Source organism: Anser cygnoides, chromosome 11, assembly GCF_040182565.1.
Source record: "Anser cygnoides isolate HZ-2024a breed goose chromosome 11, Taihu_goose_T2T_genome, whole genome shotgun sequence".
Lineage (NCBI taxonomy): Eukaryota > Metazoa > Chordata > Aves > Anseriformes > Anatidae > Anser > Anser cygnoides.
The window spans coordinates 13,303,258-13,325,216 of NC_089883.1; the positions used below are offsets into that span (position 1 = coordinate 13,303,258).

Here is a 21,959-nt window from a genome sequence, read left to right on the forward strand (position 1 = left end):
ATGCCAGGGGAGGCGGCCGCTCAGTAAGAGGGCTCTCCAGCTTCGTGAGCTGCCCCAGAAGCACAGGCTGTGTGTTTCCCCCCCTCCAGCAAGGACCTGGCCTCGCTGGCTGCTGCTGCCGAGCTCGAACAAAATGAAATCTGCCTTGCTCTGCTCGGCTCTGAATCGCGCGTTTGCAGCCGGGTGAATGGAGCAGGTTCTGCCAAAGCCCAGCCCGGAGCTCTGCCGCTGTGGGTGCCGGCAGCAGGGCCTGGTGGCCATCCCCGCCTCCTGCGCGCTCGTGACGCCGTGCGGGGACACGTGCGTCAGCTGAGCGTGCCGGCTGGGGCGGCCAGAACTCCTCCTCGGGCGCTGGCGAGGCTGCCCAGGTCTCCTGCAGCAGCACAGAGCTGGCCGCGCTTATTTCCAGCACAAAGCGGGGTGCTGGACCCCGCACAGCGCCTGGGGCCTCTCCGCGGCGCAGAGCTGCCCCTTTTTCGTAGGGCACCAGCGCATCTGGGACAATCGCCGGGCCCTCCCCTCGCTGCCGTCGAGGGGCGGGTCTGCCAGGCTGGCGGTGAAGGTGCTGCGAGCCGGGCGGGGAATAAATTGAGCGCGTATATCACGGGCAGGGCTGGGCTCTATTGATTTTCAATGAAAGGCTGTGTCATGAATTTTTCTCTCCCACTGTATTTGCTGCAAAGTTGCATCTTGACTCCTGGCATTAACCGCTAACGAGAGAGCTCATTTTTCCCCCTTTAGGAGGAGGGGAGTGAGAAAGGAAAAAGAAAAGAAAAAAAAGGCAGGGTTGCACGCGTTCTATCTAAGCTCGTGATGGATGCAGCGGCTTTGCTAATCCAACACCAGAGCAGAAAGCTGGTATTAGCAGTGGAAAATGTTACGTCCAGCTCTCCAAGTGACATCGCCGCGTGGAGGCGTGCGGGATGCGTCCCATGCGGTGGCTCCTTGCTCCGGGACCTGCCCGGGCTTAAAGGGGATCCCAGCTGCCTGCTGTCTTTGGGAGGGAAGGCACATCAAGGGGCTGGGGGCTTTTCGGTGCTCTGGGAGTGCCTCGCTGGTTTGCCTTCAATGACCACGAGGTCCCTTTGCAAGCCTTCAAGCTGTTGTTTAGAGCTATGTGGTGTGGAAAACCTTGCAGCTCTCGGAGCTGTTCCTTACCCTTTTTTGCTCCCGTCCGAGCTGCTCCGCTGCTTTGGAGGAAGAACCAGGAAGACCCTAACGGAGAGGGATGAGGTCTGTGTCAGAGCATTTTGGGAAGCTGCTGAGACATCCTTTAAGTCGCTGTTTGGAATTTGGAGCAGCTCTTTGCTCTTGAAGTCACCGTTTTTAATCATTAAACAAAGAAGGTTTGGAAGTGAGCGGGCATAGCGTGAAGCGTTTGAGGAGACCGACTCTGCAGGTCCTCAGAAATTCTGGCGAGGCTTCTTTGTTTGCGATGAAGGCATAGAGAGAATCCAGGGCAAAGCACTGAAAGCAACCAAGGGCTTTAAAAATAGATGGCCGTCGGGGAGGCTGTGCCCGCAGCGGAGGCGGTGGCGAGGGGCGTTTGGGCCCGGATGAGACGCGCTGTGCAGGGGAAGGGTTAACGGTGGCGTGTGAGCGGCGCCAGCGCAGCCGAGCTGAAGTGGAGCAGTATGCAAATCTACCCACTTTCATAAACTGCTTAATTAGGCGAATGTTAATGAGACGTTAATTACTGTTGTGCCGGCGAATCCCACGGAACGGAGATTATGTTTCTCTTCAAACATCCAGTCTTAATTATAACTTGCGCTTAATCCTGCCGCCGCGCCGGGGACGGAGCCGGGTGCGGAGGACGAGCGCCGGCTCCCTTGGGCCCCGCTGCACGCCGGGCGCTTGCGTGCTGCCTGCTTTTCCCTGCTCCAGCCCAGCGCCAGACCCTCGGGGTGCACATCGCTGGTGGAAATCCTGTGCCACGTGTGGAAGCTCTAGTCCTTTTCCTCTTTGTCCTCACCAAGCCTTTGGGAGCTGCCCCTTTTCCCGAGCCGGCACGGGAAGGGGAGCTGGGGCGCATGGTGCTGCGTCCCCCCGAGCGATGGAGAAGCTGTGCGTGGCCCGGAGACCCCCAGCACCTTTCTGGATGCTTTTCCATGCCCCACACCGAGGACAGAGCGCAGAACGCTGCATCCAGGCTGGCAATGCTTCCTGCTGCTCGTGATTTCCAGCTCCTGCGTGGGTTTTTAATCGATGGCCTCGTGCATCGCCAGTGCTCTGTGCTTCCCAGGGCCCGGTGTGCGCATGTGGGTTTTTTTTTTAAGCGTGGATCCGACTCAGAGATCAGCGAGGGATCGTTGCAACAATGAGCAGAGAAATGGCAATTTCCGATTTTAACACCTATTTTTTTTTAATACATGGCTTCCATTAATGTTCAGGGTAATGCAACGCATCGGAGTGCTTTCAGATGAGATGTTAGTGAGCCATGGAAGCTGCGTCATCAGTTTTGTGTGTGGCTGTTTCTCACCCATGCGTAGCTGCTGGCTTTTTGGGGCAAACCACAAGATTTCTTGGGTCTCTGCTCACTGCGGCGGCACAACGCTGGCTGAACACCACCAGCCCTATTTACCCCTCTCTGGGGCAAGATTCCCCTTACTGGATGCTTGCAGTTGCAAAGGATGTCACCGTAGGTTTCATTTTTCCTGTTGTTTCAAAGCTGAGGCTTTGGTCACCATCCCTCCTGCTTGGCACCAAGGACAGGAGGCCCAGCCCTGCCTCAGTTTCCCCAGGATTTAATACATGCAGAGAGCTTGGAGGGGGCCAAGAAGTGGGTGGGGGGGCGGCTGCATCCGAGCATGACTTCTTTTTAATCCCCTAAAAGGCTTTTCTGCGCGAAGAAACCTGTCCAACAAGGGATTTTTGTCTTTTTTTCTCTTCCTCTCCATTCGACACCTATCAACATTTAAGTCCCTGTTAATTAATTAAGAATTAGTTAATCCCAGATCCTTTCCTTTAAAAAAAGGAGCAGCTCGTTTGCGGCCAGGCTCTGCTTTAGCAGCAGTCGTCACTCCGTGGAGGGGCTGCTGTGCAGTTTGCAAAATGGAGACACCGGGCTCTGCCGGAGCCCTTGGGGCTGCGAGGGCAGCGTCCCCCCGGCTCTGCCTGCTTTCTGCATCCTCCTCTGCCTCTCTGCTTGGGAGCTCGGAGCTGTGGATGGGCCGGGATGCTGGGCAGATCCATGGGGCATCCCTGCTGGTCCTGAGCCCCTGTGGCCCCGCAGCAGGATCCGGCCAGCGCACTGCAACCGCACGTCCCCCTCCCACTGCCTCCCTCCCCGCCTTGTAGGAGCAAGCCGGGAACAAACAGAGCCCGCTGGAAAATAAACAGATGCGTGGGAGGCTGGAGGAGCGCTTTGCATACGATTTCGACAAAACACGACGTGGTTGTGAAACACTGGGGGTGTCAAACCCAACACGGGGAAACCGAGAGGCGCACCGCGGGACGGCGCCGCCAGCTCTCCTGCTTCGGATGGGACCCGTGGCCACGACGCCCTCGTGCCTTGGTGGGGAAATCCCGGCTGTTTCCAGCATCCTCTGCCCAGCAGCGACATGGCTCTGGCTGGGCATTGTCGGGAGAGAAACAGGCAGGAGAGGAGAAGCCTTCACCCGCACCCACGCTGGAACAACAACAACAGCGGCGGCGGTGCTCTGCCGGCAGCCGCCTGTCACCTCTAATTGCCAGGCCCGGCACCTGCTGCCTGCGGAGTGGAACGAAAGGAAGGGGTAGAGGAAAGCGGGGTTTGAGTCAGCCGCGAGTTGAAATTAGCCTTATTGTGCCGAGAGCCGCGTGTCAGGGTAAATCCATCGCTGCGGCACCGTGTATCTTTACTGAGTGGGAAGCTGGGCAATAAATGAACGTTCTCCATATATTATTGCGGCCTGACAGCGACGAGGCAGACAGAGGCGATGCAAAGGTGATTAATGAGAAAGTTTGAGTTAACGAAGTGTAGTCATCTCCCGTTACAGGAAAATGAGTTCCCTTCCCCACCAGCCATCGGGCTCGTAAAGTCGGGCGGGTGCTCCCCGGCCTTGTTTGTTTGTTTGTCCTAAGTGCCAGATAATTTATTTTCTATTTACCTTCCTGTCGCCCTGCTTGTTAGGGTGGGCAGCGGAGAGTGAAGAAACAGCAGCCGGACGTGGGCAAAGAGGCCCGCACTGGCAGGCTGCAATATTAACCAGCCTTTTAGTGAAAAACACAGCCGCTGCTCGGGTGCCTCGTGGCCCAAAACGCAGGCGGGCTTTTTGCCTCAGCAGTGGTTGCTGGGGGACCTTTTAGTTTACAACGGTTGAAACAAAACTGGAATCTATTTTTAATCCTTTCCCTTTCCCCTTTCCTAACCTCATGGACGCTGGGTTGGGCTTTATGGGGTTTGCTGGGGACAGGGACGCCGTGGCCTTGCCGAGACCTGCTTTGCAAAAAGGCCTGGCCCGGGCTCGTCGCCAGGCGGGAGCTTTAGTCTTGCAGCACAGGAGGATTTTTTTTTTTTCTGCCAGATTGTGGGGCAGGCTGGGCAGGATATCCTCAGCCTGGATTTGGAATTGTCTTCTTGCAGTCATGCCCGGAGGCAAAGGTAAAGGCAGGGTCAGAGAGTTAGCTCTTTTCCAGTGCTTCTCAGACAGAGATTTATGAGGAATTCCCGGAGCTCTTGCAAAGCCCTTTCTGCTGACCAGGGGAAGAAGGGTGCCCCCCTTGGTGCTGCTGCCTGCCGCGGAGCAGGGCTTGCTGGCTGGGAGCGGGTGGTGGTTTATCCTCGGCTTGGGAAGGGCTTTCTGCGTGGTGCCTGGCTGTGCTTGTCCTGTAATGCAGTAATTTTGCTGCTCTGGGAAGAGGCTCTCCTGCGAGCAAGCACTGAGGTGTATTTCGGGGTGTTTGCCTCCTTGCATGCGGCTTTGATGGAAGCGAAGGGGAAAGGTGCACGCCTGGTGCTGAAGCTCTGTGCCAGAGATGCCTCGTGAGCTGACAAGGGGAGGGACTGGGGCTGCACACCCCAGGTTTGCTGGGGCTGAGAACCCAGCTCCGCGCCAGACCCCACGGTACAGGGCCGAGGCTGCAACCTCAGTTTGGCTGCGAGTGAGCGCCTTTACACCCACGTGCACGAGAGCAGAATCTGGCCCAGGACTTCAGCAGCCGTGGAGATGCGGGAGGCCAGCAGCGGAGTGTTTCCAGGCTAATGAAGATGCACTAGAAAATGATTAGCTTTGCAAGCGTCGCTCCTGCGCGCGGGAAGCGGGTGCGCGGTGAAGTGCGCGCTCAGCTCTTCGAGGCCTCTGGAGAAGGAGCGCTGTGCGCGGTGCTCTTCGTGGAAGGGGCGCCTTCGCTGCCCATCGGCTGGCTGTGCTGAGTTAGCTCGGTGGCTTGTCGCCCAGCAGCAAGCATCCTCTCCTCGGCTGCTGCCAAGCCACCTCCTTGGAGTGGGCGAGGGCTTGTTTGTTCCTCGGTTCAGCTGGAAAAAGTGGGAGGGTGGAAGGGGGGAGCGAGGCGGTGACAGCTCCCGAGAAGAGCCGGAGAAACACTCAGTATTCCAAACGGTCTCGAGATTTTGGCCGGCTTCGGAGGCTGCTCGGTGCTGAGGGGCACGGCAGCAGCGCAGACGGATAGAGCCCACTTGGTTTGGCACAGTACCACACCTCGGCAGGGCTCTGCTCCCTCCCCGCTGCTGAAAATCCCAGCCGTAACGCGGGGTGCCGTGTCGGAGCCAGGCTTCAGCCCTGGGTTCCCCGACGTGTCCAGGTGCTCGTGTCACACAGGACGAGCCGTGCTTCCCCTCCCAGCTCCCGCTGTGCCGGAGGCGAGGAGCTCGCAGCGCCCCTGAGCAAGGTGGGGAGCATCCTTTGGGTGCTCGGCGCTTCCCTGCCGAGCCGTGCTCCTCGGGGACGCTCCTCGGGCCCCCTGCCGCTGCCAGCCGCGGGTTCCCCTCCACGCTGCTGCCGGCAGAAATTCCCCCGGCCCCTCCTGCGCCAGGCACGGGGCGTTTGCTTCGTGGTGAATGAGGGTTGCTTATTTATCTCATTTTAAAGGAAAAAAAGCTGAGAAGCGTCCCTCGAGCGTCTGCTCACATTCAGACTCCAGCGTGCTGATGGAGCGTCTCCTCCCTCCGTCCTGCCCCTGCGGCGGGGGACGGCTCGGCAGGGTCTGGGTGTCCCTGTCCCTGCCAGGCAGGGTGACAGCGTTCGCTCTGCTTGCACGTGCGTCCCCGGGGGACAGGCTGAGTGCTGCTGCTGCATGCAGAAAATAAGAAATACTAAGCAAGCATGTAGAGAGGCCATTAGGGAGTCTCCCAGTGGTTCCTGCTTTTGCTCCTTTGTTTATTTTCGCTGCTTTCTCCTGCCCAAACACAGCCAGGTCCTCCCCTCCCCAAGAGGGAGTGCAAACGGGGGGTCAGGGGATGGGATGGGACGGGACGGGACGGGACGGGATGGGGTAGGAGGTGGGCACCCAAGCTGTGCTGAAAGCAGAGCGCCCGGTCCAGCGCTGTCCCCTGGCCACGCAGCTCAGGAACACACACCTGCCTTTGCTCCTCAGAGGATTATCACATCCGACATGTTTTTTCCAAACATTTCCGTTCCGGCAGTCAGCACTGTGCAAGCAGGAAACCCATTTCGACAGCAGGTTCCCAACCAGCTCTGATCACAAACGATGCTCGGAGTCACTGGAGGGGCTTGTTCTCCTGCCGAGGTGTGTCAGGGTGCGTGCCTTACATGTGCATGCCCCACTTTTTCTATCCATTGTGTAACAAATGACAGGATGCCAAGAGCCTTCCTAAGCTGGCAAAATTCAGAGGAAAAGGTTAAAAGGTCATCCTTGTCTGGTCTATGCCAGGAGGGTGCATCACGTCCTGCTCGCACCTGTGCAGCACAGGGGGCAGGGTTTTGTCATTGGGGATGGCGCCAGGACGCATGCCCGGCGTGGGCAGGGAGTGCTGTGCTGCCCGGGGGAGCTTTAGGCAGCCTGGGGTGCTCGAGTCGAAGCCGTCAGCCACGCCTGACTCGCTTTTAAAAGTATGTTTTCACTCTTGTATTTTTCCCTTTTTTCCCCTTCTGTTTTTTCATCCCCACACGGTTCATTTTATTTTTTTCCACCTCTTCCTCCTCCTTTTCGTGAGCTATTTTCAAATGCCAGGAAGGGCGAGATCCGGGGAGAGGAGGAGTAGCTGAAAGGAAAAAAAAAAAAAAAGGGTGGTAAAATTATTTCACACATTTACGGGGGGAAAAAAAAAAAGGTGTGGGTGTGGGGAAAGAGAAAAGCTCCAAATCCCACAAGACAAAAAGCAACTTCATTCATTTCCTGACGTGGCTTATCGTGTTTCCAGCGGCAGGTAGGAAGGTTGGCGGTGTTTGTACAGCCCCCAGTGACTTTTCCCGGGGCTGGGGGAACAAATCTGCTCCGGATGGGTTTCCCGAGCCCACGCCGACGCCAAGCGGGGAGAAGGGAAGGGGGAGCTGCTGGAGAACGTGGCTCTGTGTCCAGCAAGGCCTTGGCTGCAGGAGGAAATGTGGCAAACATCCCTGGCTTTACATAGGTGCTGCTTTTGCTCAGTGCCACAACGACGGCGTGCTTGATGATTCCTCGTGTTTAATAAATGGGATTAAGAGCAGCAACAGGAGTGCTCGCTGAAAATGAGGAGTTCCAGGTAGCGGTAAACTCGTTAGATGGCAATATCTCCTGCTACTCGCTTGTTTTTCCATTTATCCGAGAAAACTGGAAGTAACTGTGTCGTCTGGATGCGAAACAGTCTTAAATTGGATTTGCTTGGTTAGCTGGCCGCTCTGGAAGGTCTGATAGGTGATGTGTTGGGGAGCAGCACTTGAGAAGGGTGAAAACCAACATCAGGGGCAGCTCTCCGAGCTGGGGTGCTGTCGGGACACCGAGGGGACAGGATCCTGCCCTCCCCACGCCTCGTGCCACTGATGTGGGGGAGCACCGGAGCAGAGCAGGGCCTGGAGGAGCTGGCAGGGTCCTGGGCAGGACCCCATGGTCATGGCCACCCTCCCCGTGCCCCAGCCCTGGTGCCCGCCCGAGGCCGAGCCACCCTGGCATTTGACACCTTGGGGAGGGTGACATTTGCTTGGTGGCATTTACACCTCCGAAAGCTGGCGTTCCACCCCGAGAGGAGGCTGGTATTTAGGAACCGGGGCACTGGCATTTCACTCATTGTTACCAGCCAGTGATTCAGACAAGGTCGCGTAGCCAGAAAGGTCAGGCAGGGCTCTGCTTTTCTGTGCTGTTTTCTTTCTTTCTTTTTTCCCCCTCGAGGGAAAGAGGGAAAAACAAAGCAAAGCCGCGCACCAGAACTGCTGATTGCCACTTTTCTTGCCTTAAAAGCGAAGGCTTTCCAAAGTCTTTCTTGCAAGGGTGTCATCCGTAAGGTCCGCCTTTCTTTTATTTTGCTTGCAGTTCCCCTTCTACCTCTCTATGGGTCCCTTCCAACTCGGGATATTCTATGATTGTATGATTGTGTGATTCTCTCAGTAATGCAGCATCTCCCTTTTGGACCATCCTTCTTGTCCCACCTCGGTTCTGGGCAGGCTCCAGCAGCGCAGCACCGTCCTCTCCCTTGAGGCTGAGCCGAATCCTGTACGAACGTTGATGTGCGTCAAGGAGGCCACAAGGACGTCTTTTCTGCCCAGACAGCTGGCTTTGTCCCCAGAGGCAGTGTGCGGCGGGTGGTTTCACACCGGGCAAGACCCCACCGTGACCACAGGGCTCTTGCTGGGCCGGGGCAATACAGATGCTGCCGGGGCCCCGGGAGCGTAACTCAAATCGATAAGAAGCTGTTAAATTGCACCTGCACCTCGCAAGGAGCAGCGCAGGGAGCGCTGGCTGCGGAGATGTATCTGCTGCCACTCGGCGTGCTGAGGCACATTCATTAAGTATCTTTAAGATGGATACACCCCCCAGTTCACCTCCTGCGAAAGCCTGCGAATTTATTTCCTCCTGAACCGCGCCATCAATCACTGCTGACAGCCCCGCCGCGGCGCGGCGCAGCCGCTGGGCAGCCGGCACGGTGCGGGCTGGCCCCCGCTCCCCCTGGCTGGGGGACCTCAAACCCCTGGGACCAGCACCCCCAGGACCCCTGGGGTGCCAGGACCCCGCAGCTCTGCCCCCCGGCACTGCGTCCTCGGAGGCTTCTTTGCCCCGCAAACAGCCTCGTGTGCTTGTTGTTGCTCCAGGAGCCCCAGCTCCCTTTCCCAAGCTCTTCGTAGGAAATACTTGCCCTGCACAGCTGGATTCGCCTTGCTTTTATCGGAGCAGCCAGACAGGAGCAGGATGGATCCAGCGACGTGGGGCTTGGGTCCTGGGGGGATGCTGCTCCATGTCCATACTGCTTTGCTTTCCCACCCTGCTCCACCTGCGATGCTTTGGGATGGGAAAATGGCAGGGTGGCCCCGCTCAGTGCGGAAACAGCCCCGCCGAGAGAGGCCAGGATCACCCCATGGCCAGGCAGGAGCAGGGCCCTGGGAGCTCAGCATCTCCTGGTCTTATCGCAACCTCTGCGCGCAGGAGGTGTGCGCAGTAGGGTTTGGGACGGGATCTCCTCTCCAGGCTCTGCTTGTGGGAGCGATGGCCGGGACCGGTGCTGCCTGGGCTGGCTCATGTTTGGGGCACTTTCTGTGGAAAACCACAGATTTTTGATTCTGACTGGGACAAAGCACCCTGTGCACTCCCGGCTCCAAGGCACCCTTCGTAGGGGTGCACATCACGTACATTTAGTGGCTTTTACTTCTTCTTGTCATTTCTTCTGATGCTTTTAATTTTTTTTTCCCCATATCAGCCGGGAACCTGCAGACGATCCCCTAAGAGCAGAATAAAGACTCGTCAACCTTTCTCACACGTTCGTTAAGATGAAAATAACTTCCTGAACCCCTTACAATGCTTTATTTTCTGCCGCTTCTGCTACGCCTGAGTGTTATTTGACTGACTAAGGAATCTCGAAGCTAAGAAAAAGAAAAGATAAAGTAGTCTGGTAATAATAACAATGATAAAAACTGTCCCTGACTGGCGATAAGGGTCTTAGGAGTCACCCACCGGTGCTGCCTGGACTGGGGCTTTTGTTCCCCGTCTCCCAACTGCCGTGCTGGGCACGGGTCTCTGCAAAATGGGACATTTTCCCGGAGAAGAAAGGCATTGTGTGCCCTGTGATATGGAAATGAGCGGGGAGGTAAGGGCAGGGAGAGAGGATTTCTGATGGTAATGAGGCTTTCTTTCCCTGCACCAGGCCTGCCTTTCAAAGCAGGAAGAGGTTTCAAGGTGTTGTAGTCTTTCCCTGGGATTGTTTCTTCTTTTTTTTTTAACCCTGTCTTCCCCCTGAGATATCTGAAGGCAGAGATTTCCCCCTGCTCCAGTCGTTGGTACTCGTGTCTAAAAACCACCTTATTTTCGAGTCCGAGCGTGTCTGGGTTCAGCCCGCAGCCACCCTCCCCAGCTGGACATTTATCTGCCGCCTCGAGGAGCGCTGCGCTATCCGAAAGCCCTTCCTCATGCCGGAGGCTGCGCGGGTTGATGAAAAGGGCCGGCCACAAATTTCCTGTGCCAACACTTTCTGATGGAAAGCCGAGGTTCGGGCTGAGCTCAATTCGTCAGGTAAAATACGGGCTTTCTGCTGCAGAGGTGAACTCGCTCCCCTGCACAGCCCGTCTGAAATGAGAGCCCACGGCCCCGGTTCCTGGGAGAACACGGCGGGCAGAGACCTCTTGGCATCCTTCTGGGTGAAAAATGGGCACAAAGTGAACAGGAGCTGCTTCTTGGGCAGCTTTGTATGCGCTCTGAATTCCCCTGCGGGGGAATCAGCAGTGCTCAGAAGGATGCTGCGAAGCCAAAAGATGGGGTACATATGGGGGAAGCTTCTGAAGGGTGGAGAATTTAGTGAACCGCTAGTTTTTATTCCAGAGCTCCCTTCCTAGCCGAAGCCCTCGAGTCGGCTGGTGGCTGCTTCCACCTGCCCGTTGCTGCTCGGCTGCTTTATTTCATCGCTCCTAACGCTACGAGAAGCGACAGTAAATCCATTGCGTATGCACAGAACCGTGTGGGGCGCTTAAACGCTCATTTGCATCCAGATGTGTCGGTAGCTTTGGGGTATCTCCCGACAACGTGGGGTTGCGCTGTACAACACTGCGTAAAAGCTGACGTTTGGAGCCAGGCATCCAAGCACGAGGGCAAGCTAGCGTTTGGCTGGGGCTGAGCCTGCGTGGGGGCACGGGGCGGCCCTGGAAGGGCAGCTTTTACCCCCTAAAGCCACCTCCCTGCTCCGTTTTGGTCGTCTGTGCTTGCAGAACCCCGTGTCTTCTCTGCTTCGGGCTGGAGGAGCTGGAGGCAGCTCTCCATGGCATCCCCTGGGCAGGAGCAGTGTCTGGGTGTGGGTTGTGCCCTCGTTCACCTGGCAGGGAGGATGCTGACCCCCAAGGGGGTTTATTTGGGGGACCTCCTTGTGCAGGAGGTCTACAAGGCAGGAATCAGGGCAGGATTTCCCTCTGTCCATTTCATCCTGCAGCCCTGGGGCTTGCCGTGTGCTCCAGCTTCCCTCTCTGCAAACCATTGCTTCAGCCAAATCTGAGTTTTTATTCCTGTGCTGTTATTAACTCTCTAGCCCGGAGATAAAGGCTCTTCTCCTATTGCCTGAAGAGCGCTCGAAGCAGCGGTGCCGTGACTGCTCAAGTCCTTCACCATTTCTGTCGTGTCCCCAGATGCATCCACTCCAACACCTGGGCAGCCCAGCCGGCCGCGCTGCACGCAGAGCCAGCGGAGAACATCCCCTAACGGGCTGTGTGTGCTGTATGGCCAGCGATGTTCCCCCACTGCTGGGCACGAGGTCAGGAGCAGCCCCGAGGAGCCTCTTCGGGTCCCAGCTGGGGCCGTGGCCATCAAGAGCCGCCAGCTCCTGCAGATGCTGAATTTGGGCACCACCAGCTCCAGGCTGGTCGTGCTGGGGGCGATGCGGTGCTGTCCCCGTGCTCCCTGCCCGGGGAGGACAGTGTGGGGACTGCTCTCCCTGCTGAGAGCCCCCTGGGGATGTGGTGTGCCTGCCCCGGCTCGGTCCGGGTGCCTCTGCAGGAGCATTTCTCTGCTGGCATCGCCTCGCACAGGCCTGGCTGGATGAAATGGACTTTGCAGTCCGAAATCCCTTAATCTCCAGCATACTTAACTGTATTAGCCAGATTACAGGAGTCATATACACAGTAATTGCACTCAGCGGAGGACATGCTCGGAATTTCGTGCGGGGAGAAAATGTGTTGTTCTTCCTCCTGTCTCCCTCCCATCTCCCCAGAAGGACACGGAAGCCGTGATAGGGACGCGTTGAACACGCAAAGAGCTGTCACATCTGAAAAACACAACAGCAGCCTCGCAAGAGCTGCTCAGGATGAGGCCTGGTGTGTGGTGAGGGGGGGAGGAAGACTTTGCTCCTTTTCCCTCTTCCGAAGGAGCAGGGCAATGCCAGGCAGCGTCCCCGAGCAGGGACCGAGCAGCGGGCTGTCCCTTGGGACATGACCAAAGGGTCCCAGCTCGTCCCCTCGTCCTCCCGCCGTAGGATCGGGTGAGCACAACCTGTTGCTGGCTGTGGCTGATTTAAAACACCCCCCCCAAGAGCTGGTGACGTCAGGAGCCCGTCTGTCATCTTTACGGCTGGCTGCTGGAGTGCGGCGCGCCCGCCGCTGCTCTGTTTGCAGAGCCGGTAACTGATTGCAGCCTGTGCGTTATTGTCTGAGGAATACTTATGCAAACGAACACAATGGCTTAATAGGGAACACCTGGAGAAATCTCCAAAGAAAGCGCTGTAAATTCCCCTTCCCTCGTATTTATGGGAAGATTTTTCACGGATATTTATAGTTGTTGTGACTCCTTTGCATGGATTTGCATAGCGCCGTACCCGGGCTGGTGAGGTACCAGAGAGGGGAGCGCTAAGTGCTGGACCAGGGCGGGTGCCAGCAGTGCATCTCTCTGTTTTGGGGTGTGCCTGCACCCCATCGCAGCTATTGGCACGGAGAGTGGTAAGAGACAGGAGCAGCCAGCAGGAGCACCACGCAGCTCCTCGGCGTGGGTGCGCAGCCTTGGCTGGCGTGGGAAGGGGCAGCAGGCTCTCAGCAGATGCAAAGCCTGGGTGCGAGAACTAATTTACGGATTCAAAGCGAGTAAAAGTTCCCTCCCAGCACACCCCGCTTCCTCTGCTGAAGCACGAGTCTTCTGGGATGCTGGGCCCTGCGTGACCGGGAGCCTCGGTGCTCCTCGGCGGGGACCCCCAGGACGTGTCCCCCAGGATGGTGATGGTGTCCCCCAGGATGGTGTCCCCACGGAGGCTGCTGGCGCTGTGCAAGGTGGAGGGAGGAGGTGGCAGCCTGGCCCACCCCAAAAGCCCCATGTGAGCCCACGTGGCTCAGGGTGCAGGGGGAAGGCTCCGTTTTCTTGCTCCTAGGCTTGGGCACCTGGCAGCGACCCAGCACAGTGGCTGAGAGCCGAGCCAGGAGGGTTCAGACCGAGTGAACCTGGTGATGCCTGGGGCTGTCCCGCAGCCAGCAGCCCCCTGCCAGCTCCGCGTGCTGCCGGGGGTGGCTGGGAGGCAGGACCCCTCCCCGCAGGGCTGGTGCGACGCCAGCCCTCCCGCGTCCCCCTTCTAAAATGCCCGCTGCTGTCGGCAGCCAGCCCACTGAAGCACGTCTCTCTCTCTGCTCCCTTCCAGGTTCCGTGCCTAGCCAGCAGGTCCTCGCAAGATTTCGGCTCCGGTAAGTGCCATCGCGTTTCCTCCTCGCTGCGGGTGTGCCTGGTGCTGGAGCATCCTCTGTGTGCTGGTGGGGCGAGGGAGGGAACCCCTCCTGCTGCGGGGAGCTCTCCCAAAGCAGAGCGGGCAGGTTGGCTGTGATGGCCGGGTTATATTCCCCATCACCCAGGCTCTGGAGAGGTCTCCCCATCCCACCTCCACTGCTGCTGCTCCATGTGGCCCGCGCAGCTGCCTGTGTGCTGCTCCCAGGGGAGGAGCCCGGGATGCGGCCCCCGGCGCGTTTTGGCCCAGCACAAATAGAGGCGTGCGTGCTGGCGCGGTTATTTCTGTGCCGAGTGAAAGCTGGCTGGGAAACATTCATCGCTGCCTTTCTGTAATCTGCAGAGGGAAGGTGTGTGGGCATCTTTGATCCTTCTGGGTAAACTTTGACGGATGAGAACTTTGCGTTTCTGTTGAGTAATTGACATGATGATTTAAATAAAAGCAGGGATGCCTCTGCCACCACCGCACCGAGGTGCTCGGGGGTGGCACTGGGAGCTCTGGAAAGAGCAGAGGGTGAAGCAGCAGGTGGGAGAGGAGCAAAACCTCCCCAGGGACCTGGTGGAGGAGCAGGGTTTGGATGTGGCGTAATCGGAGCACTTTGGAAGAAACGTGAAAGTCAGAGGTCGCAGCCCTGGCCTCACGGTGCCGGGCCAGGCAGTGCCATCACTGCAACCTTTCCGCAGCGGGCTCGCTGCAGCGCCCTGGTCGCTTTCTGCTTCACGGCAGGGTGCTCGCAGGGTGCACCAGGCCTGGCTGAGTCCCTGTTCCAGCCATGGAGCTCAGTAAACAAATGCAAAAATCCTTCAGTTCCTTTATTTTTTTTTTAAAAAAATACGTTCTTAATGCTGCTACCATCTCTGGAAACTGCGTCTTCAAGAAAAAGGTGCAGTTCTCAGGGTGAAACACCCCACGTGCAGGGGGTGCTGGGGCAGCAGGGGTGCGCGGGTCGGGGTGCCTTTGAAGGCACGGATGTTGTTGGGGCCAGGCTTTGGGGACACGGCCTCACGGGGCCCTGGCTGTGCTCGGGGTTGTGCAGCAGGGTGGCAGGAGCGCTGTGTGAGCCCGAGTGTGTGCGTGTGTCCCAGCATCCCCACGGACTGGGAATTGTGGTCGGCACGGGGCAGCATGACACCCCCCTTTGCCATCTTCTTTGAGCTGGTCCCTAAATCCCCTCTGTGTGTGATGTTCTCGCGCCTCCCAAGTCACCCTGGGTTTTCTAAGTGTAATTTAACCCAGCAGAAACAGCACCGCTTCTGTGCTGAGAGAAATTAGCAGGGCTGCCCCCAGAGCAGCAGGGCCATCGCCTATCGCGTCGTCTTCCCGGCTGGCCTCTCGGCACGTTTTCTTTAAGAATTAAATATAGCAAAAAACGCATCTTCTCTGCTCGGCACTGCCCGTAGGGCCGATAATTGTGTCCCACCACATGCACTGCCACTGGCCCGAGGCTTTGTCACCGCCGTTGGTGGCCTGCGTGGCCTGGCCACACTCCTGCTGCGTCGCTTCCACGGCTGCTGCCTCTGTAGGCTGAGACAAGATGCTCGGGCGTGGAGGAAATTGCTTTCTTTTCCTAAATGACGTCCCTGCTGCTGTTGTTTCCCGGTTCCCCAGGCTGCTGGCCATGTGGCAGCGATGCAACCTGAGTGCCGTGCCTGCTGTGCACCTCCTGCCTCTCTCCTCTGTTGCGCATCCGCTTGCCAATCCTGGTGTCCAGCAGTAACGCTCGGTGTCTCCATTCTCTGCGCAAAAGTCGGAGCCAGAAGCCCCGGAGCCGGGGGACAGTTTGCCGCCCTGCCTCGGCACGCTGGTCCTCGGGAGAGCCGAGCCGTGCCGCGCCGTGCCAGCAGCACAGCCGCCTCGGGCCCCGCTCCAGCACGGGCAGCAACTCGCTTCCGCGGGCGGTGAGCAGGCAGAGCGATTCCCCGTGCCGGGCAGGGTGACGTCAGGGAGCTCAGGCAGCTCTGCCTTCCTGGTGCTTCCTCCCGGAGCACGAGCGGAGCCGTGCCGCCACGTGGCTGCTCGCGGGGCGACGATGCTGGACGCAGGAGCACGTGCCTCTCCCAGGAGCTGTGGGGCGGAAAAAAAAGAGGATGGGGTGGAAAACAGCCTCAAGGAGAGGGTAGCGAGGGGAGAAGAGGGCTGCACGGCAGCAGAGGCAGTGTTGCCTCTCCCAAGCGCAGTAATCGGCTCGCAGCTGCTGCTCCCCAATCCTCTTACTCTCCTCCCGCCGCACGGCCGCCTGTGTTAGCGGAGATAAAAGCTCCCAGCCCACGCGGGGCTCTCCTTCCCCGGCGTGCTTAATCGCAGCCGAACGTGGCAAACTCCTCCCGGCGCTGCCCCGAGCATGGCTCCTCGCTGCCTTGTGCCTTCGTCCCCCTGCGCTCGCCGCTCGCCCCCGCCGGCTGCGTGGTCGTCACGTGCCCGTGATAAACGAGCTTCATCTGCACTGAAAATTAATCACGTTGGCACGCTGGCAGGGGACGAGGCAGCCGCGTGAAATGCCCGGCTCTCTGGCTAATTTATCACGGTGGCCAGGCGCAGAACTGTTCTGCAGCTTCCCCCCGCACGGTGCCAGGCAGAGCCCCCTGGTGCGGGTGCCGGCACCCGGCAGGAGGTCTGCTCCTCCTTCCCCCAGCTCTGCCGCTGCTTTTCCACTGGAGGAGCCTGGCAGGAGGCTGCTCGCATCCAGAAGGCGAAGGGCTGAGGCTTGCAGCGACACACCTCCCCTCTCTGCTGGAGGCAGAGCCAAAAGCAGGGCTGACAAAAGCTCTGCCTCGCTCCCTGCGCCCCGTGCTGGGCGCAGGGGTGGGCACAGCCACCCCTCGGTGCTGCCTTTTGGCTCCGCTGTTTGCTGCAGGTGGTGTTTTGCTGAAGCAGCTCATGCCCACGGAGCTGCCTGGTGTCCCCAGCAGAAGCAACAGGGTGCTGGGGAGGGAAAGAAACGTGAAGAAATGATCCCAGGGTTTCCAAAATCACAGTGGGTGATTGTGGCTGGTGGAAGTGGGAGGTGCTTGCCTGGCTGACGTCTCCTCTTCGCTTAATTACTGCAGCGCTGCTCATCAGAAGCAGAGCCTGCAGGGGCTGCGTGCCTGCAGCGGGCGTGCGACGTGCCGCTACGAACGTGGGGTCCAGGGCCACGCTCGGCTGCTGCTCCGTGTCCCCATGTGCCAGCTCCTGGTACGAGCCGTCGGGGAGCGGTGTGGTGCTCGCTCCTGGTGCTGCACAGGGGGATGCGTGTCTCTTGGGGATCCAGATCATCCTTTCCAAAACCCCTTTCCAAAATCCATCCCTTTTTCCAAAATCCCAAAGAGTTGCCAGCTGCTCCCCACCATTTCAGGACAGGTTTGGGGCAGAAGCTGTCCCCTTCGCCTGCCACCGGAGACCGCCCGTGCCACCTCCCTTGCCTGGGCAGTGTGGCACCGGGGTCCTACTCACCCTCTGGGACACCTCCCATCCTTAGGACAGGCACGAGCTCCTCAAACGTGTGCGCTGCTGCTTGTCTTGTGGCAATTAATTACTGACTGCAGACAAGGCTTAGCACTGGAGTGCTCGTTAACTAATTGGACGTCTTCCAGCCAGCCCCACGGTCCCTCTGTGATGGGGACGTCGCCCGCTTGCTGCCTGCTCTCCCGCTGCTCTGTCCCCCCGTGGTCCGTGGCAGCACCTCGGAGGAGGTGCCAGCACGGCCGGGAGCTCACTTTGGGGTGCCAAATGAGGGCGAGCAAGAAGAGCACCTTGCGGGAGCTATGGTGACGAGGGTGTCCTTCAGCCGGGCTCGGTGCCGCCCGTGGAAGGGGCTGGGAGCCTGCTCTGCCCGCCGGTCTCTGGGTTTCACGACGTCTCTTTTTGCAGATGCTGTCAGATGTGTTTTTTTGCCTCGTGGCCCTGCAGAAATGCACAGAAACAACTGGGCTTTGTGATCTGAGGCTCCGCATTGCCCACGTTTTCCTGTCAGGGGCAGAACTGGTCCCATGTTTTCAGAGGCGAGAGGCTTTTATCAATACAAATTGAGCTGCTGGTGCTCCCAGCAGCTCGCCCAGACAAAACAATGAAAAATCTTTAGACCTTTTCCTTGAGCTTAACTCAGAAGGACGTGGGCTCCCTTATGCCCACAGTAAGCTGCCTTTCAGAAAACACAGTGTCCTGGGGAGGGAGGAGGGCCGCTCGGGGCTTCCTGCCTCCCAGCGCCTGCCCCAGCCCCCTGGGGGGCCTCTGGCAAACGGGCACCCGTGGCCGTGAGCATCTCTGTCGCAGCACCGTCCCCAGACCTCGTTGCCCCTTGCCCGTCCCTGTGCCCTTCTCTTTGCCTCCTCCCTCACCCGCGTGCTCTGGGGCAGGTTTGGGCTGTGCCCGTGGCCGTATCCCAAAGCTCCCCAGGGAGGCAGATGAGCATGGCCAAGCGCGCAACGCGGCTGCTGATTTTCCCAGCCCCTCTGGGGCTGGAGGAGCTCTGCTGACATGTCCCCTGGTGCCCGCTGCCCTGATGCCCATCCTTATTCTCAGTCCCCGGGGACTGTCGGGTGCGGTGAGGCCGTCAGGCAGGGCAGAGGAGGAATTAAGGCTCCCAGACAGCCCAGAGCAAGCTGCTGCTGCCAGGGAAAGCGGTCCCAGAGGTGCCACTGCTCAGCCCGGTGCCATCCGAGCTGGTGCTGGCGTCGCTGCTGCTCAGCCCTGCCAAGGCTGCCGGCTTCATCAGGCTTCCTTCTGCTATTAATAATCTTTTAAAGTCAGCGCTAAAGCCAAGGTACTTATTGCTGGCTCTGCCCATCCCTTCCTCCAGAACACGCCGATGGAAACGTGTGCACAAAAGCAGAGCTCCTCCATTTGGTGCCGTTGTGGGTGCGGTGGCTCAGGACCCTTTGCGCATCTGCTGGGCTGCTGACCCCAAAATACAGCACGGGCAAAGATGCTCACGGCTGCTGGGGCCAGGACAGGCACCCCTGGAGGGTATTAATTAGCTCCACACCCCGCAGCCTTTTAGCTCTCGGCCTTCGGGCACAAGAGCTCCTGCTCCCCAGCAGTTCATGCACGATGCCTCTTTGTGGCCCCATACATCGGCAGTGGGGCGGCGTGGTGGCCAGCTCAGGGATGTGACAGTGGGTCTGCCACCTCCTAATTTGTCACCTGCCTTCTCCTGGGCGCAAATAACCGTGCCACAAACTACATCACACTTAGCTGCCCGATTTCCCTGAGCAATTAGCCAGGTATCCCAATAACAACAGCAGCACGGGGCTGGGCGAGCTTGGGTGCAGGGCAGGGCAGGACAGACGGACAGGAGGTGGGGCAGCTTCACCAGCACCATGCTCAGGAGCTTCTGTGGTCCCTGCTCCCCCGAGCTCTGCCTTGGGTTTCTCTCCACTTTCTGTTTCCCTCCGCCTTTGCACCTTCAGCCGGGGCTGGAAGTGCCGGGCTGCCCGGAGCCGGTCCTGGCGTGCTCCGCAGCCAGCTCCAGGGAGCTGGAACAGCCTGATAGGGCTCTGCGGAGCCTGATTTCCAGGCCCGGTAATTAAACACCCAGATGTTGAGATCTTTTATGTGGATTCAAATTGAAACTTGGCAGGCTCCTGGCTAGCAGGGAGCCGGATTCAGTGACCAAGAAGATCTATTGCGCTCTTACAGCAACGGCCATTGTGCCCTGGCCAGGATGGGCAGCAATCTGAGCTGGCCAGAAACGCTTTCATGGGCAAGCTGCTGAGCGAGGAGCGTGGCTGTGCTGGTACCCTCTGCACCAGGAGGCTGGGGTTTCTTAGAGGTAATGTCTCTGGAGACCAGAAAGTGTCCCAAGAGCCCTCAGCGAGGCAAAAGGGGACACAAGCTGGGGACAGGGAACAAGCAGAGGAGGGAGATCTTCCAGGCAGAGCCAAGCCGGAGCAGCAGCCGCCTTTCCCAGGAGATGGCTGCTTCTCTGAACCGAGGCCCTGCGCTCGAGGTTTGTCCATCACCATCTATAATGTGCCCAGACGTAAATGTCGCTTCCAAAATTTATGGCCGAGATGCCTCGCTAGTCTCCTTTTTAAGGTTATAATAAAAATTAAACCACCTTTTCCCCCAAGGGGGATCTGCAGGTTGTAAAAAACCACGGCCCCGTGTGTCGTGGAGCGGCACGTGTGTGCGTGCACGTGGAGGGCATGCGGGACCAAAGGCAGGGCAGCACAAAAGGCACAGCTCACGTGGCTGTTTAATCGGAGGGAAACCGTGATTTTTATATGTATATTTTTATATCGTAATTTCCTGGCCGCATAAAAAAAAGCAGACAGTTACACAAGCTCGGAGCAGCGTTTCCAGCATAAAACCCAGCACGTGGCTTCTTTATGCAACCCGAGCTGCAGTGCATAAACTGCACCCTCACCTCCCCTCCGGCCGCCTGGATGGGTAATTGCAGCGGGTAAAGCAGGAGAGGAGCCTTCCTGCACGCTGTCTGCCTCCGTCACCTTCTGGCCCTGCTCCTTTCTCCCTGCACCCTGCAAAGGGGGCTCGGCATGAGCTGGCATGGGGACAGCGTCCCCTGCCCGGCTGTCCCCAAAGGGAGGGCTCGTTTCTGCTCCGTATCCCCCTGTCTGGCCGCGCCCTAGAGCATCCAGCTCCATCAGAGCTCACCGGGGAGCAGTGCCGTGCCTCCTCCTCCCGTTTGGGCAGAGCTATCCGAATTCTGCTGGGACCCGTGACTTCAGAGCCCCGTGGCGTGAGCACCGTCCCCACAGAGGGGTGCCTGGGGTCAGGCAAGGAATCGGCCTGGCTCTGGCGGGGTGGTGAGCAGGGGCTGGGAGCTTGCCCGGCCGCTCGCGCCGCCTGGCTGGACAGGGAGCCGAGCCTGGGGACACTCATCAGCCCTGGCAGTGCAGCTAATGCGATTAAGGGCTTTTCTCACCCTCCGCTCAGTGCTCATTAACATTTCCCTTCTAAGGCGTTTATGAGCATCGCTGTTCAGCTGGCCGCAGCTTTGGCTTTTGATAAGACACCCGTGTGGTGCAGGGGGGAAGGCTTCCCGAAGCGCGGGGCTGCTTTCTGTCCAGAGACGGGGCAGCAGAGGGAGGGGATGCGGGCAGGAGAGCCGCCGAGCCGCGTTGTGTAACGCCTCCAACCCAGACGTTCCCGGGAAGGAGCCCTATTTATACCGGGGAGCGGGCGCTGGGGGTGAGGGCGGCGAGGCTGCGTGCCTGGTAGCCCGCGAACGGAGACCTACAAACAGCTCCTCGGCGGAGTCACAGCCCCGGCCTCTGCACAGGCAGGGAGAGGAGCCAATTTTGGAAACCTCCTTCCCAGCTCTCGCGATCCAGGGCCAGGAGAGGTATTTTTATTTGGTCTTGCAAGTAGGTCTTGAGACATCTCTAAGTGGGTGCTTCGCAGCCTGCATGCAAAAAAAAACCCGCGCGTGCGCCGTGCAAAATCAGCACAGCAGCAAGCCCCCGGCTTCGCTCTGCTCTCCCTGCCCCTTGCTCTCCTCCTGTTTCATGTCCTGTCCCAGCTCGAGCCCTCCCTGCCGGGAAGCTGGCAGCAGACCATGGGGAGAGGCACGTGCCACGTGGAAATTGTTTGCTAAAGATGCTTCCGGATTTTTTCTGGTGGCTCTCCCCATGCAGATGGATGGGCTCGGTGGGGTCTTTTCATCCTGGGGGAAAAGCAAGCAATAAAAAATGAAAAGCATGGTTTTTAAGCAGACCGTTTCAAGAGAATCATCTAAGTGCCACCTGTGGGTTGTGTCCCACTGCCTGGCCATGGTCCCTCGTGTGCTGGTGGGGTGCTCGGAGGCACCTCCAGCCCAGGGAGATGGGGGCACGTGGCACTGTGAGCACACGGAGGGATCGGAGCCAAACTTTGTCATCTTTTTCAGCCACCTGCAATGTTCCGGTCTGTGCTGAACCGCAGCAGAGAAAGTGTTTGATTTTTTTCTTTCTGAATATTTTAATTCTTCCACCAAGAAAAACACGTATTTCCCATGGAAATTGCATTTCCTACTTGGAAGCAGGTCGTTAGGCGCCTACCAGCAGTACAGAGGGCTGCTTTTCCAGGGGCTGACACCTGCAGACCGGCTGATTTCAGCGTCCTGGAAGAGGCACCCTCTGATCCAGCCCAGCCCCGGGACTGGGGCTTTGATGGTTTTCCCTCCTCGCCCTCCAGAGCCCCGCAGAACCCCAGCTCCTGCCGCAGCCTGGCTCAGCCGAGACGAGGAAACCTCTCAGCTCTTATCTGCCTGCCTATT

The 21,959-nt window shown here is 58.6% G+C and overlaps 1 protein-coding gene across 3 annotated transcripts in view; it reads left to right on the forward strand.

Annotated features, from left to right (window-relative positions):
- Nucleotides 1-21,959, forward strand: part of LINGO1 (leucine rich repeat and Ig domain containing 1) — a 128,632-nt gene that overhangs the window by 29,444 nt on the left and 77,229 nt on the right. For 2 of the 3 annotated variants that reach the window (XM_067004080.1, XM_013194144.3), the window contains one exon: nucleotides 13,682-13,724. In XM_067004080.1, the coding sequence (XP_066860181.1) occupies nucleotides 13,682-13,724 (43 nt within the window). Of the gene's footprint in view, nucleotides 1-3,847; nucleotides 3,926-13,681; nucleotides 13,725-21,959 lie in introns of those variants that run through there. The other variant, XM_048081434.2, reaches the window with a different exon arrangement.